Genomic DNA, 24,541 nt, shown 5'->3' with positions numbered 1-24,541 from the left:
CGGGGTTGGTAGGATAAGGGATAAAATATACAGAGAGCCTGATCCAATCCGGTTCGAGGTGGTTCTAGTACAGCTCGGAAGGCTAATGGTAAGTTACAGACGACTCTGAAGGTGAAGGCTGAGGTGTACAGCTGACCCACGTCGCTTTAAAAAAAAAAAAAAAAAGCTTTCCCCAAAACAGTGAAAGGCTGCGTCGTTATCTTCACACCCATCAGTCCTACAACCTCCGCAACAATGGGAAGGAAAACTAAAGTAAGTTTGAGACCGTGTACGCCATGTGAGATGCTTTTTACATGCCATATTTTTAATGCATTTGCTATTTTAGCACATTTGAAGACATAAATTCGTCGCGGTGCATGCGCTTCATTGTAGCGTTATACGTGCTCGCTACGATGTGTCCATGTGCGTGCACGAGGTCCGTCGTGTCCACCCTGTTGATACAGGGAAGTGGCGCCTTTTTACTTGGTGCAGCACAACGCGCGTTCCCATCGGGAGGGAGGGGGGCATAAAAATGCGTATATGCTCCATTTCGACTAATTGGCGGCAGATTTGTTAAAACCTTAAATATGGCGGTGGTTTGGTTTATAATTATTAGTCTTCGCCGTGTGCTGACATCAGACAAAGGGGTGTAACCACCGTCGATGAACAGGTTGCTATTAAAAAGGACAAGATTTGCCTCTGGATTAAACTAGTCGTGGGTTATTTGCTTGAACGTGGTTATTTACCCTCCGTTCATGTCGACGTGTCCTCTCCCCGTTGCTTTGTCCTATTTCTAATATTTTTAGTCCTTGATCGCGGACTGCAAAGCTGCTGCTTCGAGGCGTCTTTCTCATTTCTGCGCGTCATGACTGCTGAATTGTCTTAGAAAAGAAAGCCAAATATCTATTAGCTTCTAACAAGACCGCATCGTCGTGCCTTTAAAAAAAAATAATAACATTGTTATGGAAGGCTCAGTCGCGTTGGCATCATGGAAGCGGAGCCATTGATGTGGAAGCGCGGAGAGAGGACTGGTCTCTCCCAGCTTTCACCTTATCCAGCAGCGCCCCCCGCTACACATATTCTTCCTCAACAAAAATGTCCACCTCGGGAATGGTGCTATGCGTGGCGGGAATAAACCAGGAGTAGATAAAATATCGTGTTATTGCTCCCCTCCCCACTTAAAGGTTGCATAATGTCTTTGTGACTCGAGGGAGGGAGAGGTGCCCATCCCCCCACGCGCTACACGCCCACATTATCGCCCTCGTCAATGGCTGTTCGTGTTTTTTTTTTCCCTTTTAATTTATTTCTCCTTGTCTCTCTCTTTCTTCCAGTCCAGCTCCGACGTCGCCTCAGAGGTTAGTATCCGGCTCCTCCGGCTGCCTCAAAGCTGACGCTGACATCCCCAACCTGCACCCAAATGGACATTATGTCCCGAGTTCTGTGGCGACGAAGCGCAAGTCTTTGTTGGATACGGGCTGCTTTTTTTTTTTTTTTTTTTTAGATGTTACTTCATGCGGCCCAGTTCAAACCGTGCAGGCGGCGGTACTGGGATGCAAAGGACGACAACGTCGTTAAAGTGTACAGTTTGTCTTCCAAACCCGGATAGTCTGTTGGGCTCACGTACACTAGAGGGCGCTGTTTATCGCATCCCCCCCAAATAGATTTCTTATCTCTTAACCCTTAGGGTGCCCACATGCTAAAGTGAAAATTGCGTGATGCCCTCACAGATTCTCTTGGGTCAAACATATCATGTTGGGTCTGTGGTATTTTGCTACCAAATCCCTCATAGTAATAATTCACCTTTGCACCCACGATGACCGTATAAGCTATGTAGCGTCACGCTAACCATTCACTGTAGAGGGCCAGTAATGAATGGAAACATGACTCAGTTTACACAGTTATGGCCAATTTAGAAATAGCATTTGTATTTTTTAAAAGTACAACTTCATAATCTAGCTCATGTGTTTCAAAGCTTTGTTACAAATGCTAGTTTAATTAAACATTTGTGCAATTCTGAATCTGGGACTCTCAAACAACTAAACTATTGTGTTTGTTCTTCAGCAGCCACAGAGAAAATCTACACGGTTGTCAGGGGTAAGTTCTGCATTTTGATGAAATTAGTGCATATTTTATTCATCCGATCATTATTTTGTTTGTGTAACATGCTAATAATTGTCTTGTGTATTTCAGTTACAGAAGTCACAGCCAGAACCTTTGCCAGAAAAGAAAAAGGTAAACCAAGTGAAGCCAGAGCGCTGTTTGATTTTAATGTCTGTTTATATCCCTGTTGCGAGCATTTGACAGTGTTTTACACCGCTCCCTTTGTGCTTGACATGGTAGGCACCTCCTAAGAACAAAAAAGCAGCCAAAGCTCCAGCAAAAGCAAAGCCCGAGGTGGAGAAGAAAGAAGAGCCCGAGGTTGAGAAGGAAGACGCACCTGCAGAGAACGGAGAGGGAAAAGCTGAGGAGGTATTGTAAGCTTTTTTTCTTCTCTGCGCTCGCCAAGTTTGCGCTGCAACAATATTCAACGGGCAGCGAAATGACAATGTTGTATGTTTTCTCCATCCTTCAGAAGGCTGCAGCAGTAGACGATGCCGAGGACAAGGCTGATGATGAGGAGGACGACGAGGAGGAGGAAGAAGAAGATAAAGATGCAGAGTAGCGGTGACACCCCAAGACTCGCTTGCCAGGGCTCCCTGTACCTCGTTTCTTGTACAATGCAGAGAATATTTTTATCTACTATTTTCATAAGACTTATGTTTTTAGGCATCTGATTGCAGAAATGCTTTTTTTTTTTTTTTTAAGACCACAAATTCCATTCAGTTTCACGGCTTCTCAGTCATGATGTTGGGTTATTTTTCTCGTGTTTCTCTGATTTTATCTAGCCTTTTTTAGGTTGTAGTTTTTCTGCATGACATGAAGTTGTGCCTCTATCAGGAATTAATTAAATGTTCAACTTCGGGGGAGTTCGCCTGAAACATCCCCCAGGTGTCTTGAGGGATTTTTGTAGCCTGTACTGTTTGGAATTTAATACATTGTAATACTATGTGTTTGATAGGAAATAGGCTGATTGAAAGTTCGAGCTGTGATCAAAGCAGAGTCTTGTTCACAATTTTCACTTTAGTCACGTTCATTAGTACTGGACATGTTTTTGTTTTTATATGCTGTCAGTGATGGTACATTTGAGAACGATTAGACTAATCCATACTGTCTGTGCTCAAAACAAAATGCATTGCAGAGCTTATCACTCATTTTATCGTTTGCTTTTTTTTTTATTACTGTATCTTCACCTCAGTCTACAAAATGTAACGCGCATAATTGTCAATATACACATCGCGGCTTTGGGATTTCTTTTCCAATGTACAGTTTCCTCAATTTTTAAAAAAAGCAACAAAAAAACAAAAAATGTTTTTGTTATGAATATAAAATGCTAATTAAAAGTGGGAATTCCTCTGAAATGTGTTTAGCATTAATGTTACGTTAATTCTCTCTTAACGATATACGTGTTTGGCCAAAAAAGTGTGTGATGCTAAATAATCCATTTTCGATTCTATTTTATAAGAGGACTACTGAAGTTCTGTGTATCAGTAATATATAGATAATAATGTGATTAACTTCATTGTTAGAAATGAAATTACTTTATTTAGTGTCTAGTTATTTGATGTATATTCTATTGCAGTTATGTCAGATAAAATACACAATTCTAAATGTTTACTCTAGTCATTTGTTTACGTTTTTAACCAACGTCAGCATTATTATTGAAGAATTTTGGTATGTTGCATAACACTCCACAGGGTTGGAATGGGGATTCACCAAAAAATGCGGCTCTTTGATGAAAATACTACCGGGTGTTTGTGAAAGTAAAATACATTTCAAATTTTTTGGAGTATACACCATGTAAATAACATACAGTAAACGTTGAACTTTTAGGCTTTCGGGGCAGTTTCCCAATTATATATCATAACAATTACCATGGTACAGGTCTGTCAGGGAATACATGAAAAACAATTACAGAACACCAATTATATTTTTATGGAGAAACTTTTTGTTTGTTGGGAGGGAAAAGTAATTCTGAGGATTGGCAAATTCAATACGAGTGAACCTTTGAATTGGTTTTCAACTAGTGATCACATATTCCCTTCACATGACACACATTTGAGAAATATTGATGTCATAAATCGTATCGACATGCTATTTCTGAAATAGAGAAGATTATATGTCTGATTTGGGATATATTAAGTTGTTAAAAAGAATAAGGCGGCCGTTTGCAGAAACATGTATTACTGAATTATGATTGTTGATCCATTGACGTGAAGTCACATCACTTAAATATTATATTTCGTAAAGTTAGGGTTGCTGCAGGCCGGAAGAACAACTGACTAACATCAGGAAGAACATTATGTTTTATATTTCTTGTTAGATATAAAAGAAAATATTTCTAATGGCTCTTAACTGGCGTAGAGGAGGAGCAGCTTCTCCAGCTGCAATAAAGATCCAATCACATACAATGTGTGGTCACCTAACATTAATGTAAACATAACAAACAAAGCGTTCTAACTCTCAACCTTATCAGACCTGTGTCTGCCTGGTTGGCACTTTCTGCTTTTCCCTCTGACCTTGCACTCCTCAAGACAGTGACTCCCATAAAAGCAATCAATTAATTAAAGTAGGGTGAAATTACAGTAAGTAAAATAAATGGTTTCTTTAACTAAATTGAGTACATAAAACTCACCTATTGGTAGTACTATTCAATTAATTCACCGACTATATGATTATGCCTTCCTCCTATTGAGGACTGTTTTTACACACAATTTTTTAAATCATAATTTGGTACAGCAAATTGGCCACCATTACGTATGACGTCATGTGAAGAACTCGCGACCGCGGTCAGAAAGAAAAGGGGGCGGGCGTTTGTTTTCTCCGCTATGTAGTCAAAAATACACACGCAAACACACGTATATTTTTCAGATTAATTTCCTTTTTTTTCTACGCGTGAATTTGTAAATCGTGTCAATGGCTCGGCTTCCGTGAATGGATGCTAACGCCGCTAGCCGCCAGGCTAACGTACACGTTCGCCTTTTGTTGCTCCTCCCCACCCCCTTTTTCCTGTGTGACTCCGCTGTGGCGGAAGTAAGTCGTATCGCTCGGGCCTCATCCTTCCAATGGCGACTGCGAACGGGCCGAATAGAAAGCGGGAGCAACCGTGGAGGGGGGTCAGAGCTGTGTAGCCGAAATTAAATAAATATATCCTATCCTCTGTAGTCACAAAGTTATCCTGAAAAAACAACAACTGCTCTCACCTCGCCAAAATCACGGCCGATTCAATGGCCAAAAATCGGAACATTTCGCTCCTTGAGTCGGGTAAGCCGCAGAAGTGAACCCAATTGATAGCTTGATTTGCGACGATAACGCCGCTGCTAATTGACATCCTGGCTGCTTTTCTCCTGCTCGCGGTTAACGTCTCCGCTGTTGCCTTTCAGAGCTCTATTACTTGATATCTCGTTTCCTAACGACGGGTCCGTGCCGGAGAGCGGCTGAGGTGAGCTGGTTGGCTTTGTAGACCCGAAAGCACAGTGCGTTTCGAACAAGTTGACCGAGCTAGTTTAGATTTTAATTGATGCAACCTCGTCTGAATTCGCCTCTTTTTAATTCCAGGTCTTGGCGAGCGAACTAGAGGACTATCAGGTGTGTATTCCCCCCCGCCTGCTTCTCGGCGGCTAACGTTAGCGGGCTTCCGTTGCTTTTGACAACGAGTCAAACGGAACTTGTCCACTTTCTTTTAATACTTCTGGACGTCTCCCTCCTTTGACACCCCCCCTCTCCTCCTCCTCCCCGGCTTTCTTTAATATCGGCTAACTGTGTACATGCTGCTGCTTTCTGGGGGGGTCACTCCGCTTTACCAAACTGTTGTTTTCGACAGCTCTTACCGGGGAGATTGGACTGGCTGGGAAACGAGCACCCGAGAACATATGAAGACTTGGTGAGATTAAACTTCATATCTGTTATTAAGCTCATTGTCGGCGGTTGTTTTTGTCTCGTGACAGGGAGGGGGGGGGGGACTCGGTCCATGCTCTGTTCTTGTTTACGGTCTTTGTTCTTTTTCCGGCTGGACTACCGTTGGATTATCTTCAGTCGGGACGGTTGCCGTGCTCCAAAGTGTTTCCACCCCCCGACTCGATTCGTCGGGGGGGGGGTAAACTGTGCGGTCGTTCAGAAAACTGTATTTGGATAGAGGGTTTAATATTATTTAGCCTCCCGACTGTACTGCAGAAAGGGTGGGTAGTTCGGCTTCTCGCTACGTTGAGACAGGCTGCGCTGGCCAATCAGAGAGCGAGGAGCTCTGTCTCTGCGTTAGTTAGCTTGTGACCTGCGCCGTGATTGGTCCGTTAAAAACAGACCCCGCCCCTCTCGCAATATCAGTTGAGCAGCACATGAAAACCACCCAACTGCCCTGTCAACATTTATTCTGACAAAACTGTAAAGGCATTCTACAGTGCCGGTAATATTAATATATTATATATATAATATTACAATTTTTTAAAGATAAAATAATCAATACAGAATATCTCATTACAAACTAGTCTTCAAATTACTTCCTTGCAAATGCCTTCATTTTAGATGGTTGTTTGGCATTTTAGTGACCTGATAATTAAAAATTTTGTTTATTCAAAAATTGTCTCCACTCTGTGTTGTTATTTCGGACCCGTCAGGTTGCAGCCAACAGACATATTGCACCGGACCATTTGCTACGGATATGTAAGCAGATTGGACCAATTCTTGACAAAGAGGTGCCATCATGTGTCCCAGGTGTGCACTCTCTCCTGGGGTCCGGGAAGCAGTCGACGCTTCGGACTGCAAAAGGTACCCTATCTTCAACTTAAGTAGCTCTGGATGATGTATAATTAGACAAGTTTTCTTTTATTATTCTCCATTTCTCGTATACTGATGAATTATTTGTGTCTCAGACTGCGACAGAGTGCGGTTCAATGGTTCATCATATGCAGCCCTTCACCGGGGCAGACCACCCGAGAGGCCTTTCAACTGCAAGAAACCTCCACACCTAGGTGCGTCCGGCCTCACCCAATATTCCTGTGGGATGTATTTGAACAAGGAATTCATTAGACGTGCTGGATATCTCTTCACTAAAGCTGGATGTTATGTGTGCTGATAAGCCAGGAGCTTGTTGAGAAGTTTGAAGAATTAGTCCTAAAGGACTGTGGTCAAACACGCTGTAACACTGTACATCTCTTATTGTTCCTCTTTAACCTGATCGTTACATTTTTAGCAGAAGCCTTCTGATGAGCTATTGTCAGATAACCGTTTGGTGCGCTGCCATGAATGAACCAGATTGGTTGCTTCGATCCAGTCTGTTCCCTTGAATTGCTAGTTGTTATTAACATCACAATTACATTCATCATAAATCATCATTTCATTTAGGGATTTACACGGAATGGTTAGTCTGCTTTTGATGCTCGACTCTTTAGGTTCTTTATTACTTCCAATTTGCTGTGACAGTTATCTACTACTCAGTGCTGCAAAGATTCTAGTTTCTCCTGTTTGCATCAATGTTTTCTAGTTTTAAACCTTTCTTGGCCTTTTTGTGTTTTTGAGACGTGCTGTTGAAGTTAATCCATTGTTTATGGAGCCACTGTTTGGAGGACAGAAACAAAAAGGCAGTGAGAACTTATAGCAGAAGAGAGCCTTCCAGTTGGTGTCCTTGCTTCTCTGATATTTTGTTGTTTCCCGTAGCAACATATATAAACCAGATGTATCAGACTGCAGCAATACTGTTCTTATTTAGAGATGAGAATGGCAGTTTTGTTTCATGCAGTTGATGTTTAAATCCAATGAATGTATCCCGAGCGACCTGTAGCTCTTTACCGATGAAGGTTTCCAGGAGGACGAGGCATTTACAAGCTTGGCTAAACCACAGAATAACTTCTTATGATTACTTCTTATTTTCCATATATGTATTTCATCTTGTGACAATCCACTTCTGATCACATTAAATCCATCCCATGTATTTGTGTTGGTCCAAGTCTTGTTACAGCGCTGTCATTTCCTCACTGTTTTCTCATGATCTGCGTGTTTTTCATCAACAGTGATGGTCCATCGAGGGAGAGAGCTGACGGGAGTGCAGCGCTTCAGCTCCGTCAATCCCGTCAGCAACTATGAGCGCATGCGGCTGCATAGGCGGATCCTGGGGCATCTGTCTGCAGTGTATTGCATCGCATTTGATCGCACCGGCCTCAGGATCTTTACAGTAAGATTCTTACGCTTCTTAACGTGCAGTCATAACAGTGACTCTAATATAGCTTGAATTTGACATTCACCTGTTTGTTGCTGGAGGTACTTGATGTTGTTGAGATCAGAGCTAAGTTCCTTATGTCCTGGGAGGGTCCTAAAGTGCTGGTCATCATCTTTTAATGTATTTGGTTCCATCCTCAAGCAGAATGTTGAAGTAGAAGTTGTTGTTTTTTTCTTTGTCAGGGCTCAGATGACTGTTTGGTGAAGATTTGGTCCTCGTTTGATGGAAGGCTTCATTCGACGTTGCGAGGGCACTCTGCAGAGATCACAGACTTGGCGGTTAACTATGAGAACACGCTAATTGCTGCAGGAAGCTGTGACAAGACCATCCGTGTGTGGTGCCTTCGTACCTGTGCGCCTGTGGCTGTGCTGCAGGGGCACAGTGGATCCATTACCTCCCTACAGGTAACTGGATCCCTGTCTTCACGATATATACTGCCATTGTAGGAATGGGGCTGTCCAATGGATAAAGAGGCAAATTAGAGAAGGTTCTTTTTCGCTATATAAAGTGCTTTTTATCATCATTTGAATGAGATTGGAACACCAGCTCTCATAATTCCATAATTGTGAGATACTTTCATTGTACTCTTCAATATGCTACACATAATATTCACTTTTTAGGTATGCTATGTTCAAACGTTTGTTAAAAAAAAAAGAAAGAAACCAAAGTAATTGTCAATCGGGGACCATAGACATCAGTTACTGCTGTGCAAATATCTTTAAAAGATAATTCCGTCTAACTTCTCGCTTTCTGCTTCCAGATATGATGAAATTAGTAATTATGTTTAAAAAGAATTTATTTAATAGACCATACTTTATTATTATGAATATTCTTGCCTAAAAGAAAACAAAACAAGAAGAAGAAGAAGAGGAGGAGGAGTCGGTAGAAGCAGCAGGACAAACAGCCTTTTGTATTCAATCTTCTCTTCATCGCTCTGGCAGATTCCCTCAGACACGTGTAAAGTTCTTACTTGAATAAGCTCTGATGCCGCGTGGCTGGAAACATACTTCCTGTTAACCATTGTTGTCTGTGCTCTGGTCTGGTTGTCCGGTTTGGCCAGGTGTTAATATTTAACCTTCCATGTAGAATCAATGTCTTGATTTTGATATCATCTGAGTAACTGAGTTTGTCAAACTTTGTCATTGTTTTCTCAGTTCTCACCGTTTGCCAAGGGCTCAAAACGCTTCCTGCTGTCCACCGGAACCGATGCCATGGTCTGCTTCTGGCAGTGGGACGTCAACAACATCAACTTCAGGTGAGTGCTGCTTTCAATGGGCTTGAAATGGTGACATTGGCAAATATTCAGTTGAAGTAATTATTAAGAAAATAAAAACATTGGTAAACATACACATCAAAACGGATGAATGACTTCCATGTGATCGGTTTCATTTTATTTTAATTGTTTGGCTCTTTCAAAATGGCAAAGATGGAGAGTGGTGTATTATGGAATTAAAGCAAACATTGACATTGCTGAGCAAACAGTTTGGCGTGGTAACTGTATGCCGGAGAACGCTAGTTGGATATGGCAGTTCTTCTCATGGAAATCATCAGTGGGTCTCCAGCAAACAAAGGGAGACCAGTCAAACTGGGTGGACTGTATTTTCTGTTGTCCCAACACTGGCTACTATATTGGTAAAATAACTGCAATTAAAGGGCATGCTTTACTTTGACTTTCAAGCATCTAGTTGAATAGCGCGCAAGATAAAAAGTATAAAACAATTTCCCTCATAGCGTGTTAAGTCTCACCTGGCAAAGGAATGTGGCACCAGCACTGTACCCATCAGCCAGCCTGAAGTGGAAATGCCGGTCAGATTGGTTGAAGCTTAAACTTTTCTTTTCATAGATATCAAGGTGAGGACTGGTGCTAGCATTTAAAGTAATTAAACCGCTGGGTGCAGTTGAAGGGGCAAATTATACGTGCAACTGCTCAAGACTACTCTTTTAACCCCTTTAATGGTCTAAATATTTCATTTTACTGGGGATGTTACTTTTCAATAAATGCACTTTTCCTGCCAGTAACGTAAAGTAACATGTCCTGTTCTGAGTAAAATCATTTCTTCTTCTTCTTTTCTATCTGTCAAGTGATCGGCCTCACAAATTCACAGAGCGGCCGAGACCAGGAGTTCAGACTGTGTGCTCCTCGTTCAGTTCAGGTCAGGGAGTGGAATGTTTGTACTGTTGTATCTGATTAACCTGTATCCATGCTGCTTCCTGTCATACAGTTCAAAGAATTATCAACTTTTTAGCATATATTTACTATATATTTGACTTTTTTTCCAGGTGGGATGTTCTTAGCAACAGGAAGTACTGATGACGTCATCCGAATATATTACTTGGGAGGCGGAAGTCCAGAAAAGATATCGGAGCTCCATGAGCACACGGTGAGAACCCCCTGTAGCCAAACTCTCACTGCTCTGCATGCTGCATTTAGCATGTGCACCTTCTGCTGCATTATGTGGTTTAACTTGGTAAACAATCAACTGTTACATTAAACAACTACTACTGACGATTACTCCTCAAATCTCTGCTCTCTGTTCAGGACAAAGTCGATAGCATCCAATTCTGCCACTCAGGTGAAAGGTACGGTAGAATCATTGTACTTTAACTCACCATGGATTCTTTAGTTGTTGCACAGTAGACCTACCGAATCATATTCAGTGTACAACAGTGTATAAAGTGATGGTTTGGGCTCTGCTGGTGTCCCTTTCCAGGTTTGTGAGCGGAAGCCGAGATGGAACAGCGCGGATCTGGAAGCTCCACCTGCGTCAGCAGTGGAGGTGCATCCTACTCAACATGTCTGCAACTCTTCCAGGGTAAGGAGCACGTCGCTGTCGTACACCAACGGGGATTCCTAGGGTAGATTTCTTCTCGTGTGTCCTCAGCTTTTGGCTCTTTTGAGAAGAAGTAGTGAGACAATGATGTGCACTTTAGAAGCATCCACATATGCAAGTAACAACAAGTAAACCAGGTGCAAATGTAAGCTAAGGAATTCATTTTTAGGGTGTTTAAAAAAAAAAAAAAGGTATTCACCTTTTGGGTAGTATTAGTTAACGGAGTGTGAAAAAAAAGAAACTTCAGGACGAGCAACTGAGGAGGGATACTTTATCCGGGATGTGCAGATTAACTAAGATAAAAAAGAAAGTCAAGTCATGGTGAGAGACTGGAAACTCCTTGATGACAACATGCAGATCAAACACGTGGAGAGAGCGGGAGAGGGAGGAGAGACATTGTGCAATGTTAGAGATGGAGCTTTTGTGAACGAGAAAGTACATCATTTTGTAAAACGAACAAGTAGCAACAGGCATGTTGCAACAGAAAATGAAGATTCATTTCTAAGGAAAACCGGATAAATACAACACCCGAGGGATGTTTTCAGAATCGAATCATCTGTATCTCAACTACTATGCTGTGAGAGTTGCTTTATGTGTTGTGTGTAATATCTAATTGGATGATTGTTTCTTTTCCCCCTCAGCGTTGAACCATTGACTGAAGAGGAGAGCTACTTTAAACCCAAAGTCACCATGGTAGCTTGGGATCGCCATGATCATACAGTCATCACGGCTGTTAACAACCATCTCCTCAAAGTGTGGAACTCCTACACAGGACAGCTGCTACATATCCTTAAAGTAATTGTGCTCAGTGTTGTCTGAATTAAAGACCTCATAAGTTCACCTCAAAAGAGTGACACGGTTTAAAGACTAACTTGAACGTTGCTTTCAGGGCCATGAGGCTGAGGTGTTTGTCCTGGAGCCGCACCCCTTTGACCCCAGGATTATCCTGTCTGCCGGCCATGACGGGAATGTCTTCATATGGGATCTGCTGCGAGGGACAAACACACAGCACTACTTCAACATGGTACGCTGTCCAGCAGCACTACCGTAACGTGGCACAGAGATGCTAAACAACACGCAATACTCCTTCAGAAACCCACCATGATGCACAACATGACAGAGAGCTATAGGCAACACCGTGAGGAAAAACAGACCGGTTTCAGCATTTGTGTGTCCTAGTTTAACTTGTGTGTGTGTTTTAATTCATTTAACCGTCTCAGTTTTTTATAAATCTCCAGACACAATACTTCAGACCCGCAGTCCTGTTTTTCTATTTCTGGGCAGTTGGACCAAGTCCAGCTACCATAGTATTTTCCATTTTGGTTTTTCTCTCTGCACAAAGTGTTTAAAAACAAGAAGGAAAAAAGTAAGGCCCACCAGGATCTAAAAAGAAAAAGCATGCAACAAACATTTTTCCTGGCTGACCTGCTCCTGTACCTGGGGTGATTTTGTGTTTGTCATCCAGATTGAGGGCCAAGGTCATGGAGCCGTTTTCGACTGCAAATTCACCCCCGATGGGCATCGTTTTGCTTGCACAGACTCCCATGGCCATCTGCTCATCTTTGGTTTCGGCACTTCCAAGCCGTATGAGAAGGCAAGCATACATCTTATTTAAATCTTTACGCAAATAATTGAAGCCAGAGGAAATCTTTTGTAAATGACATTTTTGGTGATACTCGTTTTCACTTGATAAATACAGTCTAGCTTTTTCCAGGTTAAGAAATTGTGATCGCCTTTGTAATTGAAGTTTGGACATACTGAACGTGAAAGGGTTTCTGAGGATCTGAAAACGGCAAAGGAAACAGACAAACCTTCCGCTTCCTCCTCCTTCTGGTCGCCACACAGCTTCCAGACCAGGTGTTCTTCCACACAGACTACCGACCACTGATCCGGGACACCAACGGCTTTGTGCTGGATGAACAGACACAGCAGGCACCCCACCTCATGCCCCCGCCTTTCTTGGTGGATGTGGATGGAAACCCCCATCCTCCAAGGTAGACATGAAGACTCAGTTCTACGCCAGCGTCTTAAGTTGTTACCCGTGTTGTTCCAATGTTTGGCCCATGGACATTCTCAATGCCCTGTGCCATTATGAAAAAGCAACACTAGGAAGAGTTGTGCAGTTCAAAGTGTGGGTTTGTCTGGAAGGTAGTAACCAACCATCGGACATCTCCGAACTAAATACATGACACTTGTTCCACAGTTTACATGTCTTAACAGTCTTTACTTGATTCTCAGGTACCAGCGTCTCGTCCCAGGGCGGGAGAACATTGCTGCTCAACATCTGGTTCCTCAGCTGGGATACGTGGCCACCAGTAAGCAGCTAGCCATAATCTAAGAACATCTGAACCATGTCCTTTATGTCTTCAGAAACCACAGTAAGGGTTGGACCAGGGTGAACCTCTGCTACACTCATGCTCTTGGTATCCCTTGTCGATGGCGTCTTCAGGTGACGGTGAGGTTGTGGAGCAGGTGATCAGCCAGCAGACCGCAGAGCACGACGAAGTTGCAATACGACGCAGCACCCTTTTGGACGAGGCCATCCGAAATCTCCAGCTGCAACAAGACCGCCGGAGCCATCACGGGACGGAATTGGCGCCGGTGGCTGAAGAAGGACCTGAAGGGCAGGCTGAGGCTCAGGCCCCCGCCTTAGCCGCAGCGCCGAGCACGCCACGTAGAGGTATCGATACACCACCAGTGTTTTCCCTGATCCTCTCTGTTGATCCAGCGGGCTGTTGGATGCTAGGTATGTGATCCTTCTTTGCAGTGTCTGTGAACGATCGAGCAGACGTGCAGTCTCCCCCTAATGTGGGCCTGCGCCGCAGCGGGCAGGTGGAGGGTGTCCGGCAGATGCACCAGAATGCACCTCGCAGCCAGATGGCCACAGAGAGAGACCTGCAGGCCTGGAGGCGCAGGGTGGTGGTGCCCGAGGTGGGACCCAGCAGCTACAGGTACCGGAGCTTTAGCATCAACGGCTGACGATGTGGCTTTCTTGTGCCTGGCAATGTCTGCACCCTTGTGGTGTCATATGTTTCAAAGTGGAAATAGATTCTTCTTCCATTTTAGATTACATAAATATGTGAATGTGAATATGTGAACACACCCACTCCTGCCAAAATAAAGGTTCCTAAACATAACCGTCAATCAAGAGTGGTTCACATGCCTAATGACATTTCACTTGACATTCTGTGGCTGTTCCACATGAATTTCTTCCCTCGTGTGTTTTTTAGGATCCAGGAGCACGTTCGAGCGGCCAGAGGAGACGAGGAAATGCTCCTGTATAATGCAAAGAAGAGACGCATCATCTACAACAGGGTAGGTTTCAGTCAATTAAAATGGCCTATTGTGAATAATCATCAGTCTTCACTGCAGTTTGTAAGAAACTGTAGAAAAAAATGTATACTCTGTAGAAAAACATATCATCACAACTCTGTGTAGGATTGGAGCTTATTTATGTATTTTCAAAGATTGAAATAATTGTCTATTTTATTTTAACCGTTTCTGTACAAATCTTTGCGCTGGTTCTGAGTTGGTCCCGTCTGTCCCTTCAGGATGATTCAGAGGACGAGCCTCACACTGCGAAGCGAGCACACGGCCGCAGTGACGCACTGGAATTCATCGACTTGTCATGCGAAGAGGGAGAGGAGACGGCAAGTTCAGAGGTGCACACTGATGTAACCCCTTGTCAGCTCTCCTGTGGCGTCGCTAAAATACAAAAGTCATTTACAAGCCTGTGTGGTCTTTTTTTTAAAATCTCTTTAGGACCACGAGTTGGATGGCAGTGAAATGGATTCCTCCAATGATGAAGAATGGAACAGTGACAGCTCACGGTATAACGTTCATTGCTAGAACCTGTTAGAATTAGTTTGAACTTGTTTACAGTGTCAGATCAAAGGGTCCTGAATCACAAAAAATGGTTTTATAGACGGACGTTTTTTCCTTCATATTGTGATACTCCTTTGTGTCTTAAGTGCCAATCCCCACCCATCTGGTACCCTAAGCAGGTTGAAACAAATCATTGAACCATGTTTTTTGGCCAGTTTTCTTATATGTAACTTAAAATCTGCTTGTGACCATACAGCCAAATGTCCAGCGAGTACTCCGACTGGACCGCAGACGCGGGTATCAACCTGCAACCCTCTACCTCTGTGTCGTCACGGAAACGAGCAAAGCGCAGACTCAGCAGCTCTGAGGAGGAGGATGAGGAGGAGGAAGAGAATGAGGAGGAGGAGGAAGAGGAGGAAGAGGAGGCAGAGGAAGAGGAGGATGAGGAGAAGAAGAAGAAGCAGCAGCAGCAGAGTGATGAGGAAGAAAAAGCAGGCAAGAAAAGCAAAGGGAAGTCCAAGAATGCAAAGAACAAGTCACCCAGGGTGAGTTACTGAACACAGCAGCCAACCCAACATCTCGCTGTTGATCACTGCCCAGACTCTCCCACTGGCATTGAGGAAATATAAAGCTGAATGTATGATAAGATCTGATCTACGTTTTACATCTTCAGCGTCCAAAGGTCAGACCATCCATCAACAGAGAAGTGTCCAACGAGTTCAGACCCTCAACCTGGATCACTGATGTCTTTCCCAGGAAGTCTCCTTTTGTTCCCCAAATGGGCGATGAAGTACGTAAATCTCTTAAAGAAAGCTATGAGGAGAATAACCTCCCTTGAAGTTTAGAGGATTGGGTAACCATTTATTTAGATGTTGTTGGTTACATATTTTCTCTTTAATGTAGAGCGGCTGTATGGATTTACATATATTTTAATGGATTAAAAGGACACCATGATCACAATCCTGTTCCTCATAAGCTCCAAATCTCTTGTTTTGTCAGGTGATCTATTTCCGGCAGGGACACGAGGCCTACGTTGAGGCAGTGAGTCGAAGTGACCTGTACCCCATAAACTTAGACAAACAGCCCTGGAAGAAAATGGAGCTACGGGTAAGTTAAAGGCAAATAAGATGATGATGATAAATATGTTCTTGTTAGACCTTTGAAGAATTCACAGAAGAACCCTTTAATTCATTTGTTTTTTCAAATGTGTTCTAGGACCAAGAGTTTGTCAAGATCACAGGGATCAAATACGAGGTCTGCCCTCCAACACTTTGCTGTCTGAAGCTGACTCTTATTGACCACGGCACGGGCAAAATATCAGAAAAGTCTTTTTCTGTCAAGTAAGCAGAGCAGTTCTTCTACTGAGAAACGCATGACGGATATCTTTTCTATTCCTGTTCACATTAGTGAATCAACACAAAGGTGGCATTTAGATGGAAGGTACATAATATGGAGGTTTAAATTCTAAAATGTATTCTGGTGAACGCCTACATTTTGTTTGAGGATCAGCTCAATTCCGATAATTAGATTCCGCAAATATGTTTAATAGTATTACCACTGCAGCTTATTTCTCTGCAAATAGGGCTACAGACAAGTGTTAAAATATTCCACACCTCAGGTTTATTGTATTTTCACAATAAAGTGACATTGCATTTCTCCCACAGGTATCACGACATGCCAGATGTGATAGATTTCCTCGTCTTGAGGCAGAGTTATGACGAGGCGCTCCGAAGAAACTGGCAGCCAAGTAAGTTGGTGCACTTTGCTTACGATGTAAAGTCTCGGCTTTGAGGCCATGTAGTCGTCTTTGTATTCAGTTTCATTGATTTCTAATACAGAAGAAAGATGCTCCCAAGTAGTTTATAACGCTGTTTACATTTTGTTTACTTGTCCTGTGCAGGTGACCGGTTCCGCTCAGTGATCGACGATGCCTGGTGGTTTGGGAGCATCGTCTGCCAGGAGCCCTACCAGCCCGAATACCCGGACAGCCTCTTCCAGTGCTTTAAAGTCAGGTGGGAAAACACACGAGTTATGATGGCTGTGAATATCAACCAGTTTCCAGGACAGACTGCTTCTATATTGTCATTCTAGCACAAGTCTCTCTGCCCTGTAATGCTTACTGAGAGGCATGACGGTGTCATGTATGTCACTGTTTAATTCTTTAACTACTTTTCATGGTTGAAATAAAATGCTTTGTACTTACTTGCAAGGAAAATGTGTTTAATGTGATATATCTTTGTTTTTTCCCAGATGGGACAACGGAGAAACGGAGAAACTGAGTCCCTGGGACGTCGAACCTATTCCAGATGGTGGTAATTAAGAGTTCTTTTTACTAGCTTACCTGTGTGCCATCCACACACAAACACAGAAGTGATGTCCGTTCACAGAGGGAGGCTAACGGAGTTAATGCATACAGAATAAGTGTATCCCTGCCATGCAGCCCAGCATCCAGAGATGGAAGGAGGTGGTATCCCTGTGACGGAAGAGGAGATGAACGAGCTGATGTACAAGCCTCTGCCCGGGGAGTGGGGCCAGACAAGCAGGGACGCCGAATGTGAGCGCATCGTCGGCGGCATTGACCAGCTCATCACCGTCGGTGTGTATGCACGGACAGGGTCTCGATCGCACACTTCTGCTGTCACAAGTCCGGTCCCAATTCACTCACAACAGCCCATCGATTGGTTCCTTTAACAAGGAAATATCTTCCAATTTGTACTTACCCGCCTTCCACTGTGTTCTTGCTATAGAGATTGCAGCTCCCTTCTCTGGTCCTGTGGACTTAGTCCAGTATCCCACCTACTGCACTGTAATCGCCTATCCTACTGACCTGGGCACCATCAGACTGAGACTCCGTAACAGATTCTACAGGTGAGTCCCACAGCCCCCCCCCCCCCCCCCCCCCCCCCCCTTCTGCCACCCAACACAACGCATGGAAGCATTTCCACAGTCAGCTCTGTCCTTGAATTAATGTTTTTGTTTAAGATGCTGTGTAATCTATTTACTCCCTCTGGTGATCCACAGGCACCTGTCAGCATTAATTTGGGACGCCAGGTATATTGCACACAACGCCCGCACTTTCAATGAGCCAAGGAGCAAGATTGCCCACTCTGCAAAGATCATCACGAATGTCCTCCAGAAATTTGTAAAGTACGTTTCGCTCGTTCTTTGAACAGGCAGTGTCATTCAGATTCAGTTATCTTGCATACTAAATTTACACATTCTTCCTACTTTCCCAGTAATCCCAGCTGCACAGATATCATGGAAATTTACAATGCTGTGGAGGAAATGGATGATGATGATGAGGTCAGTGTTTAAATCAGCTTGAGTCAATAGTATTGTATTTGTTTGCTTTACCATGCGCTGCTGGGACATTTCTCAGTTAGTTTTAGGAAACCCAAATACCCCATTAACAGTTATCAATGACTGTTTTAGTCTCATTTTTGTAATTAATCTATGGTGACATTTTCAACTGAAAAATGATCTGGTTTATAATCAGACTAAAAAATCCAAATATGAATACTCCCTACAGGAGGATACAGAAGCACCAGGAACATCCTCGGGACACCGACTGCGCCAGGTAAAGAGATGATGGGATAGAATAGTTCTATTGATTCTCATTAAATAATCAGTCTGCAACATTTTTTGGGGGGGGGTTAAATTTGGTAGCAGATTTTGGGGGTTAATGATTCATTAGCAGCAGATGGCCAGCATTGCATGTCATGAGGATTTCCTCCTGTATGGCAGCGCTCTGTGGAGGTGGTGCCTGACAGAGACGCCTGGAAGGAACAGTGCAAGAGTCTGCTCATCTACATTTTTGAGTGTGAGGACTCGGAGCCGTTCAGGCAGCCTGTGGATCCTCAGAACTATCCGGTGAGCCAACACAACAACATCTTGCCGTTTGTGCTTAGTGTTTTGATGACGTCTAAATCACGTTTTGTTAACTTGTCCAGGACTACCATGACATCATCGATACGCCAATGGACCTTAACACGGTGAAAAGGACCTTGTTTGAAGACCGCTATGACAACCCTGTTGAACTTTGCAAAGACACCCGGCTGATATTTGCAAACGCTAAAGCCTACACACCCAATAAACGCTCCAAGGTAAGCGGATCTTAACGGCCCATTAATGCTTGACTTAATCAAAATTCAATTTGTTTTTTATTTTGGAGCTCCTCCTACTTACCTTTTCTTTTCCATTCTAGATTTACAGCATGACCCTGAGGATCTCCGCCTTCTTCGAGGAGCAAATCCGAACAATCATATCAGAGTACAAAACTGCCATCAAAAGCAGCGACAGACTCCGGCGCAGTCAGAGGTTCCGGAAGAAAATGCAGCAGCAGGATCAATCCAACGCCTCATCAAGGTCTGTTTTTTTTTTTTTTTACATTTGCTTCCAATAATCTGACAAAAGGTCCCTGTGCGAGCGATCAGGGCAGTGCACGACATTTAGCGGTCCAATGAAAAGTTGCATTCTCTTTTTTGACTTTAGTCAAAAGAAAGGTGCTGTAAGAACTCAGGAAAAAGTGGAATCGACATCCGTGAACAAATCTACCTCAGCAAAAGTGTCTGTTCCTGAAAGAGCACGCAGGAGCCAACGGAGGAGCCGACGCAGGAGCTCAGGTCACAGCTCCTCCGAGGATGACTCCTCCAAAGCTGCTTTGGCAATACCAGGTACAAAAGGCCGTCTCATCCTTGGTCTCTCAGACCTAATTGGAGCGATGTTCATGTATGATGAAGAGCGATTCAGTCCAACACATTCTGGCTTGTCCACATAACTTCAGTAATGGCCCAACAGCAGACTTCTCCTCTCCCCTCTCTCAACCCTAAAACATCCGGCTGCCTAAACAGCGCAGACTAGCGGCGAGCTTTGCTACCAGATCATTGACTTTGCATCACTTCGCAGGCATCTAGAGACTAGATATCTGTATAAACAGATGATGGATAGCAATTCAACAGCACACAAAACATTGGTTTGCACATGCTCTGTCTAAGCCTGTGTTTATGTGACTATTTATCACACTATTTCAGCCTTTTGAAAAGGGCGAGCAGAACTGTGAAGATGTATATTTAAAACCTTTACAGTATGTTCTGTTAGTTGCTAGTTGCAACAACTTGGTTGGACTGATAACTGCTAGCTCAGTTATAGACAGTTTTTTTTACTTTACTGAATTGTGTTGTGATAACTAGAGCCCTCAGTGTCGTTGTAGTCATTTGACTCAGGAGGACACTTGTTCTCCATTCTTAATTAAACATAGGATGGCAAAGTCGCAGAACCTTCTTCACCAAAACCACCCTTTAGTTTATTTGGGAAGGTTCCATTTCCAACTATCTGGCTCTGGTTGCTTTACCTTTTCTTGGTCACCTTTGACTGAAATGTTTTTTTAAATTGTGTTTCAGAGTCTGCCAGTGAGAGCGAGCAGATTGAGTCGGAGGAGGAGGAGAAGCGTCACGGTTCATCAAGGCACCATCGGCTCAGAGGGAAAGCAAGAGTCACGAGAAGCAAACGGGCCAAGCAGAGGAAAAAAGGTGGGGGGTTGCGTTTTCCTCTTAAAATCCACTTTTCACTCATGCCGCATTTCAGTGGGACATTCCTCAATTGTTGTTTCTTCCTGCTGCAGAGAGCGATAGTGAGGAGGAAGATGATGAGGAGGAGGAGGAAGAAGAAGAAGAGGAGGAGGAGGAGGATGACGACAGTGAAGGTGAGGAGGGAAAGAGGCCCTCCCAGTCTTTACGTAGCCGCTACCCGAGCAGGAGCAAGAGCAGCAGGAGCACACGGCTGACCAGGAACAGCGCCGGCGCAGACAGGAAGCGCGCAGGTAAACACCGCAACTACTGCCCTCACTCTCCATCACGTTTAAACCCCCCCCCCTCCATCACGTCTAACACCCACCCCCTCCCTCACGGCTTGCTTTCAGAGGACACAGCCGAGGTGAACGGTCACGGCAGCAGATCGTCTCGCAGGGAGAGGCGTCGCCACCGGGACTCTGACCGGGAAGAGGAGGTCACGCTCCGCAGGTCGCTCAAGAGGAAGACGGCGAGGGCGGCTGTGAATAAGATGAAACTCCTCGAGGTGTCTGACGAGGACTTTGAGGAGCGGGATGAGGAGGAGAAGCCGAGGAGGAGCAGCAGCCGCCTTCGTCACACCGTCCGGGCCGGCAAGCGTACCGCAGTGATCCAGAGCAGCTCCGATTCTGATGAAGCGCCATCAAGGCGGGGTATGAAAGTATTCTTCTCTGGACTTGTATCTTAAATCCAACATTTTAACCGCGGCATTTAGATTCAGAAAGAGTTACGTGTGAATCTTGAATTTTTGTTCAATATATATTTGTGTTTTATGTTTTCGGCAGCTTTTAAACTCTGCCCTTTGTTCTCTTTTGTAGCTTCTCGGACCACTAAAGAATCAGGTTGCGAATCCAACGAGGAAGAGGAAAGCGACAAGGGCGCTGCTTCATCCTCCTCCTCCCAGAATCTGCAGAACGGAGACTCAAGATCTAAAAAGCAGAAAGAGGAATCACGACAAGCTGCTGAAAAGAGAAAGGGTGTGAATTATTATTATTTTTTATTTTTTTCTCGCCCGTTGCTTGTAATTGTGATAAATTCTGACACATGTTTTATTTTTCCTTTTTGTAGATCGGGCGTCCCAGGTGAATGGATACAGCAAAAAACATCAAGGGTTTGACAGCAACTCTGAGCAAGAGGAAGCTGCAGAGGAGAGTTCTGGAGCATCAGAAGTTTCTGTGTCTCAGAAACCCTCGAGAAGCACGGCAACCCCTCACGCCCGGAAAAAGAGCATTACTAGTGAGGAGGAGGAAGAGGAAGAAGAAGAAGAAGAGGAGGTGGTCACTGAACGGAGGACCACGCGACACAAACTTCCCATCAGCTCAGACGAAGAGAAGGTCAGCAGTTCTCCAAAACACTTACACCAAAATGGAGAAAATGTGGCAGAAGCGGTCCACAAGGACTCTAAGAAAAAGTGTAAAGTTTCACCGTCAAAAAGCCAAGATAAACAAAAATCTGCCTCAACTACCAAACCGGATGGTGCTAAATCAGAGGAACCCGGCGAATCTCCAAAGAGATCGAGCCCACGTAAGAAAAGACTGGCAAAGGACGAAGAACGCAAAGTGGAGAGCGATCAGTCAAGTGAGGAATCAGAGGTTGATACCAAGTCGAAGAGGCCGACGAGAAACAAGACCAAATCTAAACGGCCTCGCGGCGACACGTCGGCTTCACAGAGCTCTGAGCAGGAATACAAACCCGAGAGGAAGTCGAGGAGGAAACGCTCCACCGGCTCGTCGGACGAGGAGTCGAATCGTTCGGACGGCACCTTCAACAGGCGGCGGAATCTTCGCGCCCTCCCAAAGAAGAAATACATCAGTGACAACTCTCTCTCTGAGGAAGAGCCTGCAAGCCAGCGTAAACAGGGAAACGGGAACAAAGCAGCCACGGCACTGGCGGGCGACCGCTACAATACGAGAGAGTCTAACAGAACCTCGCCCACTGAAGCTAGGAATCCGCTGTCTTCCAGCAGGAAACGCATTTACACCTCAGACTCTGAAGAAGAAGCAGAAGCGGTTGGAAAGAAGGAGCCAGCGTCCAAGAACATTAAAAGAAGCAATTTGGGCTCCTCGAAGCGTCCCAGAAGGGAATCCGTGCGAAGGGATGTCAACAAATCCCAATCCGATTGCAGCGAGGAGGCCGAGCGGGAAGACTGCAATCGCTCGAGGAGCGGGAGGAACGCCAGGCGGCTCAATCACAAACGGAAGGAGAGCCGCGGCAGCAGCAGCAACCGCAGCGCCGACTCGGAGAGCGAGCGGTCGTCTCAGGCCTCTGAGAGCTCGCTGGCCAGCTCGGGGTCCCGTAGCAGTCCAAAGAGGAGGAGTCACAGGCGGCCCGGGGCGGGTGAGCGGACCACCAGCCGCCAGCTGAGGCAGCGCCACCGCCGCGAATGCTCCGCCTCTGAAGAGGAAGAGGAGGAGGAGTACAGCGACGAGTCGAGCAGCAAGCGGAAGACGCCCGTGAACACTCGCAACCGGGGGAAGCGAACGGTGAGTTACCACGACAACGAGTGAGGGGGCGGAGCAGCAGGAGCTGATGCCGGAGGCCGGGAGACTGACTTAAACTGGAGACCTTTTAGAGACACTCGACGGTAGTAGCACTGGAGTCCTCGAAAGTAAATGCTGTGAATCTGTTTCATTCAGGGATATTTATATTTTCTATGAAAAACATGTTTATAGATGTAATACAAATTCAAGCATTTGAAAAAGCTGGTTCTCACAAGGATACAGAGCAAAGCGCCGCCTCCCATCCTGCTTTTTGTGATTTTTGGCCAGCGGAGTCACCGTTCTGGGGAATCTTGTCAGCTTGGGTGCTAATCTAATATACCTCTGTTAAATGGCTTGCACTAAGATACACTGTAATGAGGTATTTCATACACTAGTTTTGCATTAGAAACTCAGGGGTCAAATAAGTTTACTGTAGTCTCAGACATGCAGTTGTTTTTTGAGCGGAAGTCAAGGGCAAGAAACAATTCCACGTTGGCGGATGTCCAAGCACACTCACTGGGACACAACGGATTCGTGTTCAGACTTTGACTACAGCACTCCTTTGTAAATCCACAGACTTAATGCTTGACTGTCTTGAGTTGATATGAGCCAAATGAACGAACATGTATCCCCCCCACCCCCCCATACCATTTCATTTTTTTAATTCATTAGTTTTGTTTCTATTGAATAGATGTAAATAGTTGATCAAGAGTTAGTCTGAAAGGATTGTCAGTGACAACGTTTATTTAAATCTTAGCTTTTTTATTTACCTTACTTTTCTTCCGTTTCTTTTTTACCGTTAACTACATTGTCTTGCCATATGTCACAAATTGGTACCTTTTTGCCAAGTACATGTAAACAAAAGTACTTACTGCAAAAAACTGTGATTTCTCATATTGGGAAGACCTTTTTATCGTTGTCCTGTGTTATCTACTTTCAGTATTAAATTTATTTTCAGAGATGACTTAAGACATTTTGCCAGTCAAATGGTTTAGTTTTGTTTATGGGGAGGTTTCTTTATAACATTTTGCTTAATGTTTTTCATACTACACCTTTAATAAATCTGTTTCACAGGAAAACTGTTAATGCAATGTGGTTGTGGAGTGCAATGATTGAGTTATTCTTCATATTAATAAAGACATAATTTCAAGGTGTATCTGTGTTTTAGTCAATCCTCTCTATTGACATCATAAATATTCATTAATTATATTTTAATTATATTAGATTTGTCCCGCCCAGTTAACTCATGCAGGTATAAACTCAACAGACGTTAAACGCAATAAAATAGGTATTGCTCGTGAAATCCTGTCTTTTAGAGATGGAATCTTGACCCATTATAACCCAAGTTCTGGACAAGAATGTGACATTTGTCACAAATTATAGAAATAATTCACTAGTTTGAAAAATTTCTTTTCAGGGAATAATATATAACTAATTCAAACGACATTCACTACTACCTTCTGTGATGTATAATGGTAATACATGTACTTAAACAGAGTTCATACTGCATATAGTGTTGGTACTCGTATCTTAATACTGCCAGGCATCCATTAA

General features: G+C 44.0%; 3 protein-coding genes across 6 annotated transcripts in view; 2 read left to right on the top strand and 1 right to left on the bottom strand.

Moving 5' to 3' along the window:
- Positions 1-9,777, bottom strand: part of igsf5b (immunoglobulin superfamily, member 5b) — a 39,644-nt gene extending 29,867 nt beyond the window's left edge. The window contains exon 1 of the mRNA XM_078108847.1: positions 9,767-9,777. The gene's annotated coding sequence lies outside the window, so the exon portion shown is untranslated. The remainder of the gene's footprint in view (positions 1-9,766) is intronic.
- Positions 65-3,438, top strand: hmgn1a (high mobility group nucleosome binding domain 1a). Of its 4 annotated transcripts, none has more exons than XM_040174462.2 (6): positions 65-252; positions 1,311-1,334; positions 2,044-2,073; positions 2,176-2,211; positions 2,320-2,448; positions 2,552-3,438. In XM_040174462.2, exons 1-6 carry the CDS (start codon positions 235-237, stop codon positions 2,639-2,641), a joined length of 327 nt encoding a protein of 108 aa, XP_040030396.1. In that variant the 5' UTR covers positions 65-234; the 3' UTR covers positions 2,642-3,438. The 4 variants fall into 4 exon arrangements, with proteins under 4 accessions (XP_040030396.1, XP_040030379.1, XP_040030387.1 ...); XM_040174445.2 differs by having other exon boundaries at positions 2,170-2,211; XM_040174453.2 differs by having other exon boundaries at positions 2,041-2,073.
- Positions 4,958-24,144, top strand: brwd1 (bromodomain and WD repeat domain containing 1). The gene is made up of 44 exons (XM_040177471.2): positions 4,958-5,340; positions 5,460-5,518; positions 5,635-5,664; positions 5,900-5,959; positions 6,690-6,840; positions 6,945-7,043; positions 8,082-8,242; positions 8,470-8,691; positions 9,442-9,542; positions 10,370-10,440; positions 10,568-10,668; positions 10,827-10,867; positions 10,999-11,100; positions 11,760-11,913; positions 12,008-12,142; positions 12,584-12,712; positions 12,964-13,112; positions 13,357-13,433; positions 13,568-13,798; positions 13,886-14,069; positions 14,349-14,433; positions 14,670-14,780; positions 14,881-14,948; positions 15,200-15,488; positions 15,617-15,733; positions 15,943-16,050; positions 16,159-16,283; positions 16,608-16,690; positions 16,844-16,955; positions 17,194-17,255; positions 17,384-17,539; positions 17,691-17,811; positions 17,965-18,090; positions 18,180-18,246; positions 18,473-18,520; positions 18,688-18,813; positions 18,894-19,046; positions 19,148-19,308; positions 19,435-19,616; positions 20,343-20,471; positions 20,564-20,761; positions 20,861-21,160; positions 21,326-21,484; positions 21,576-24,144. Exons 1-44 carry the CDS (start codon positions 5,304-5,306, stop codon positions 23,012-23,014), a joined length of 6,819 nt encoding a protein of 2,272 aa, XP_040033405.2. The 5' UTR covers positions 4,958-5,303; the 3' UTR covers positions 23,015-24,144.
- The last annotated feature ends 397 nt before the right edge of the window (positions 24,145-24,541 follow it).

Source organism: Gasterosteus aculeatus, chromosome 1 (genome assembly GCF_964276395.1).
Source record: "Gasterosteus aculeatus chromosome 1, fGasAcu3.hap1.1, whole genome shotgun sequence".
In the NCBI taxonomy this organism is placed as follows: Eukaryota; Metazoa; Chordata; class Actinopteri; order Perciformes; family Gasterosteidae; genus Gasterosteus; species Gasterosteus aculeatus.
This window is presented reverse-complemented; position numbering and strand designations above follow the sequence as displayed.

Bases quoted from the DNA above. Each gene is read 5' to 3' on its own strand.
- brwd1 (XM_040177471.2), top strand. From the start codon at position 5,304: ATGGCCAAAAATCGGAACATTTCGCTCCTTGAGTCGG. The intron at 14,434-14,669 runs GTAGGTTTCAGT...CTGTCCCTTCAG, and splicing joins GACGCATCATCTACAACAGG to GATGATTCAGAGGACGAGCC. The intron at 20,472-20,563 runs GTGGGGGGTTGC...TTCCTGCTGCAG, and splicing joins GGCCAAGCAGAGGAAAAAAG to AGAGCGATAGTGAGGAGGAA.
- hmgn1a (XM_040174442.2), top strand. The intron at 2,074-2,169 runs GTAAGTTCTGCA...TGTGTATTTCAG, and splicing joins AATCTACACGGTTGTCAGGG to TTACAGAAGTCACAGCCAGA. The intron at 2,449-2,551 runs GTATTGTAAGCT...TCCATCCTTCAG, and splicing joins GAGAGGGAAAAGCTGAGGAG to AAGGCTGCAGCAGTAGACGA.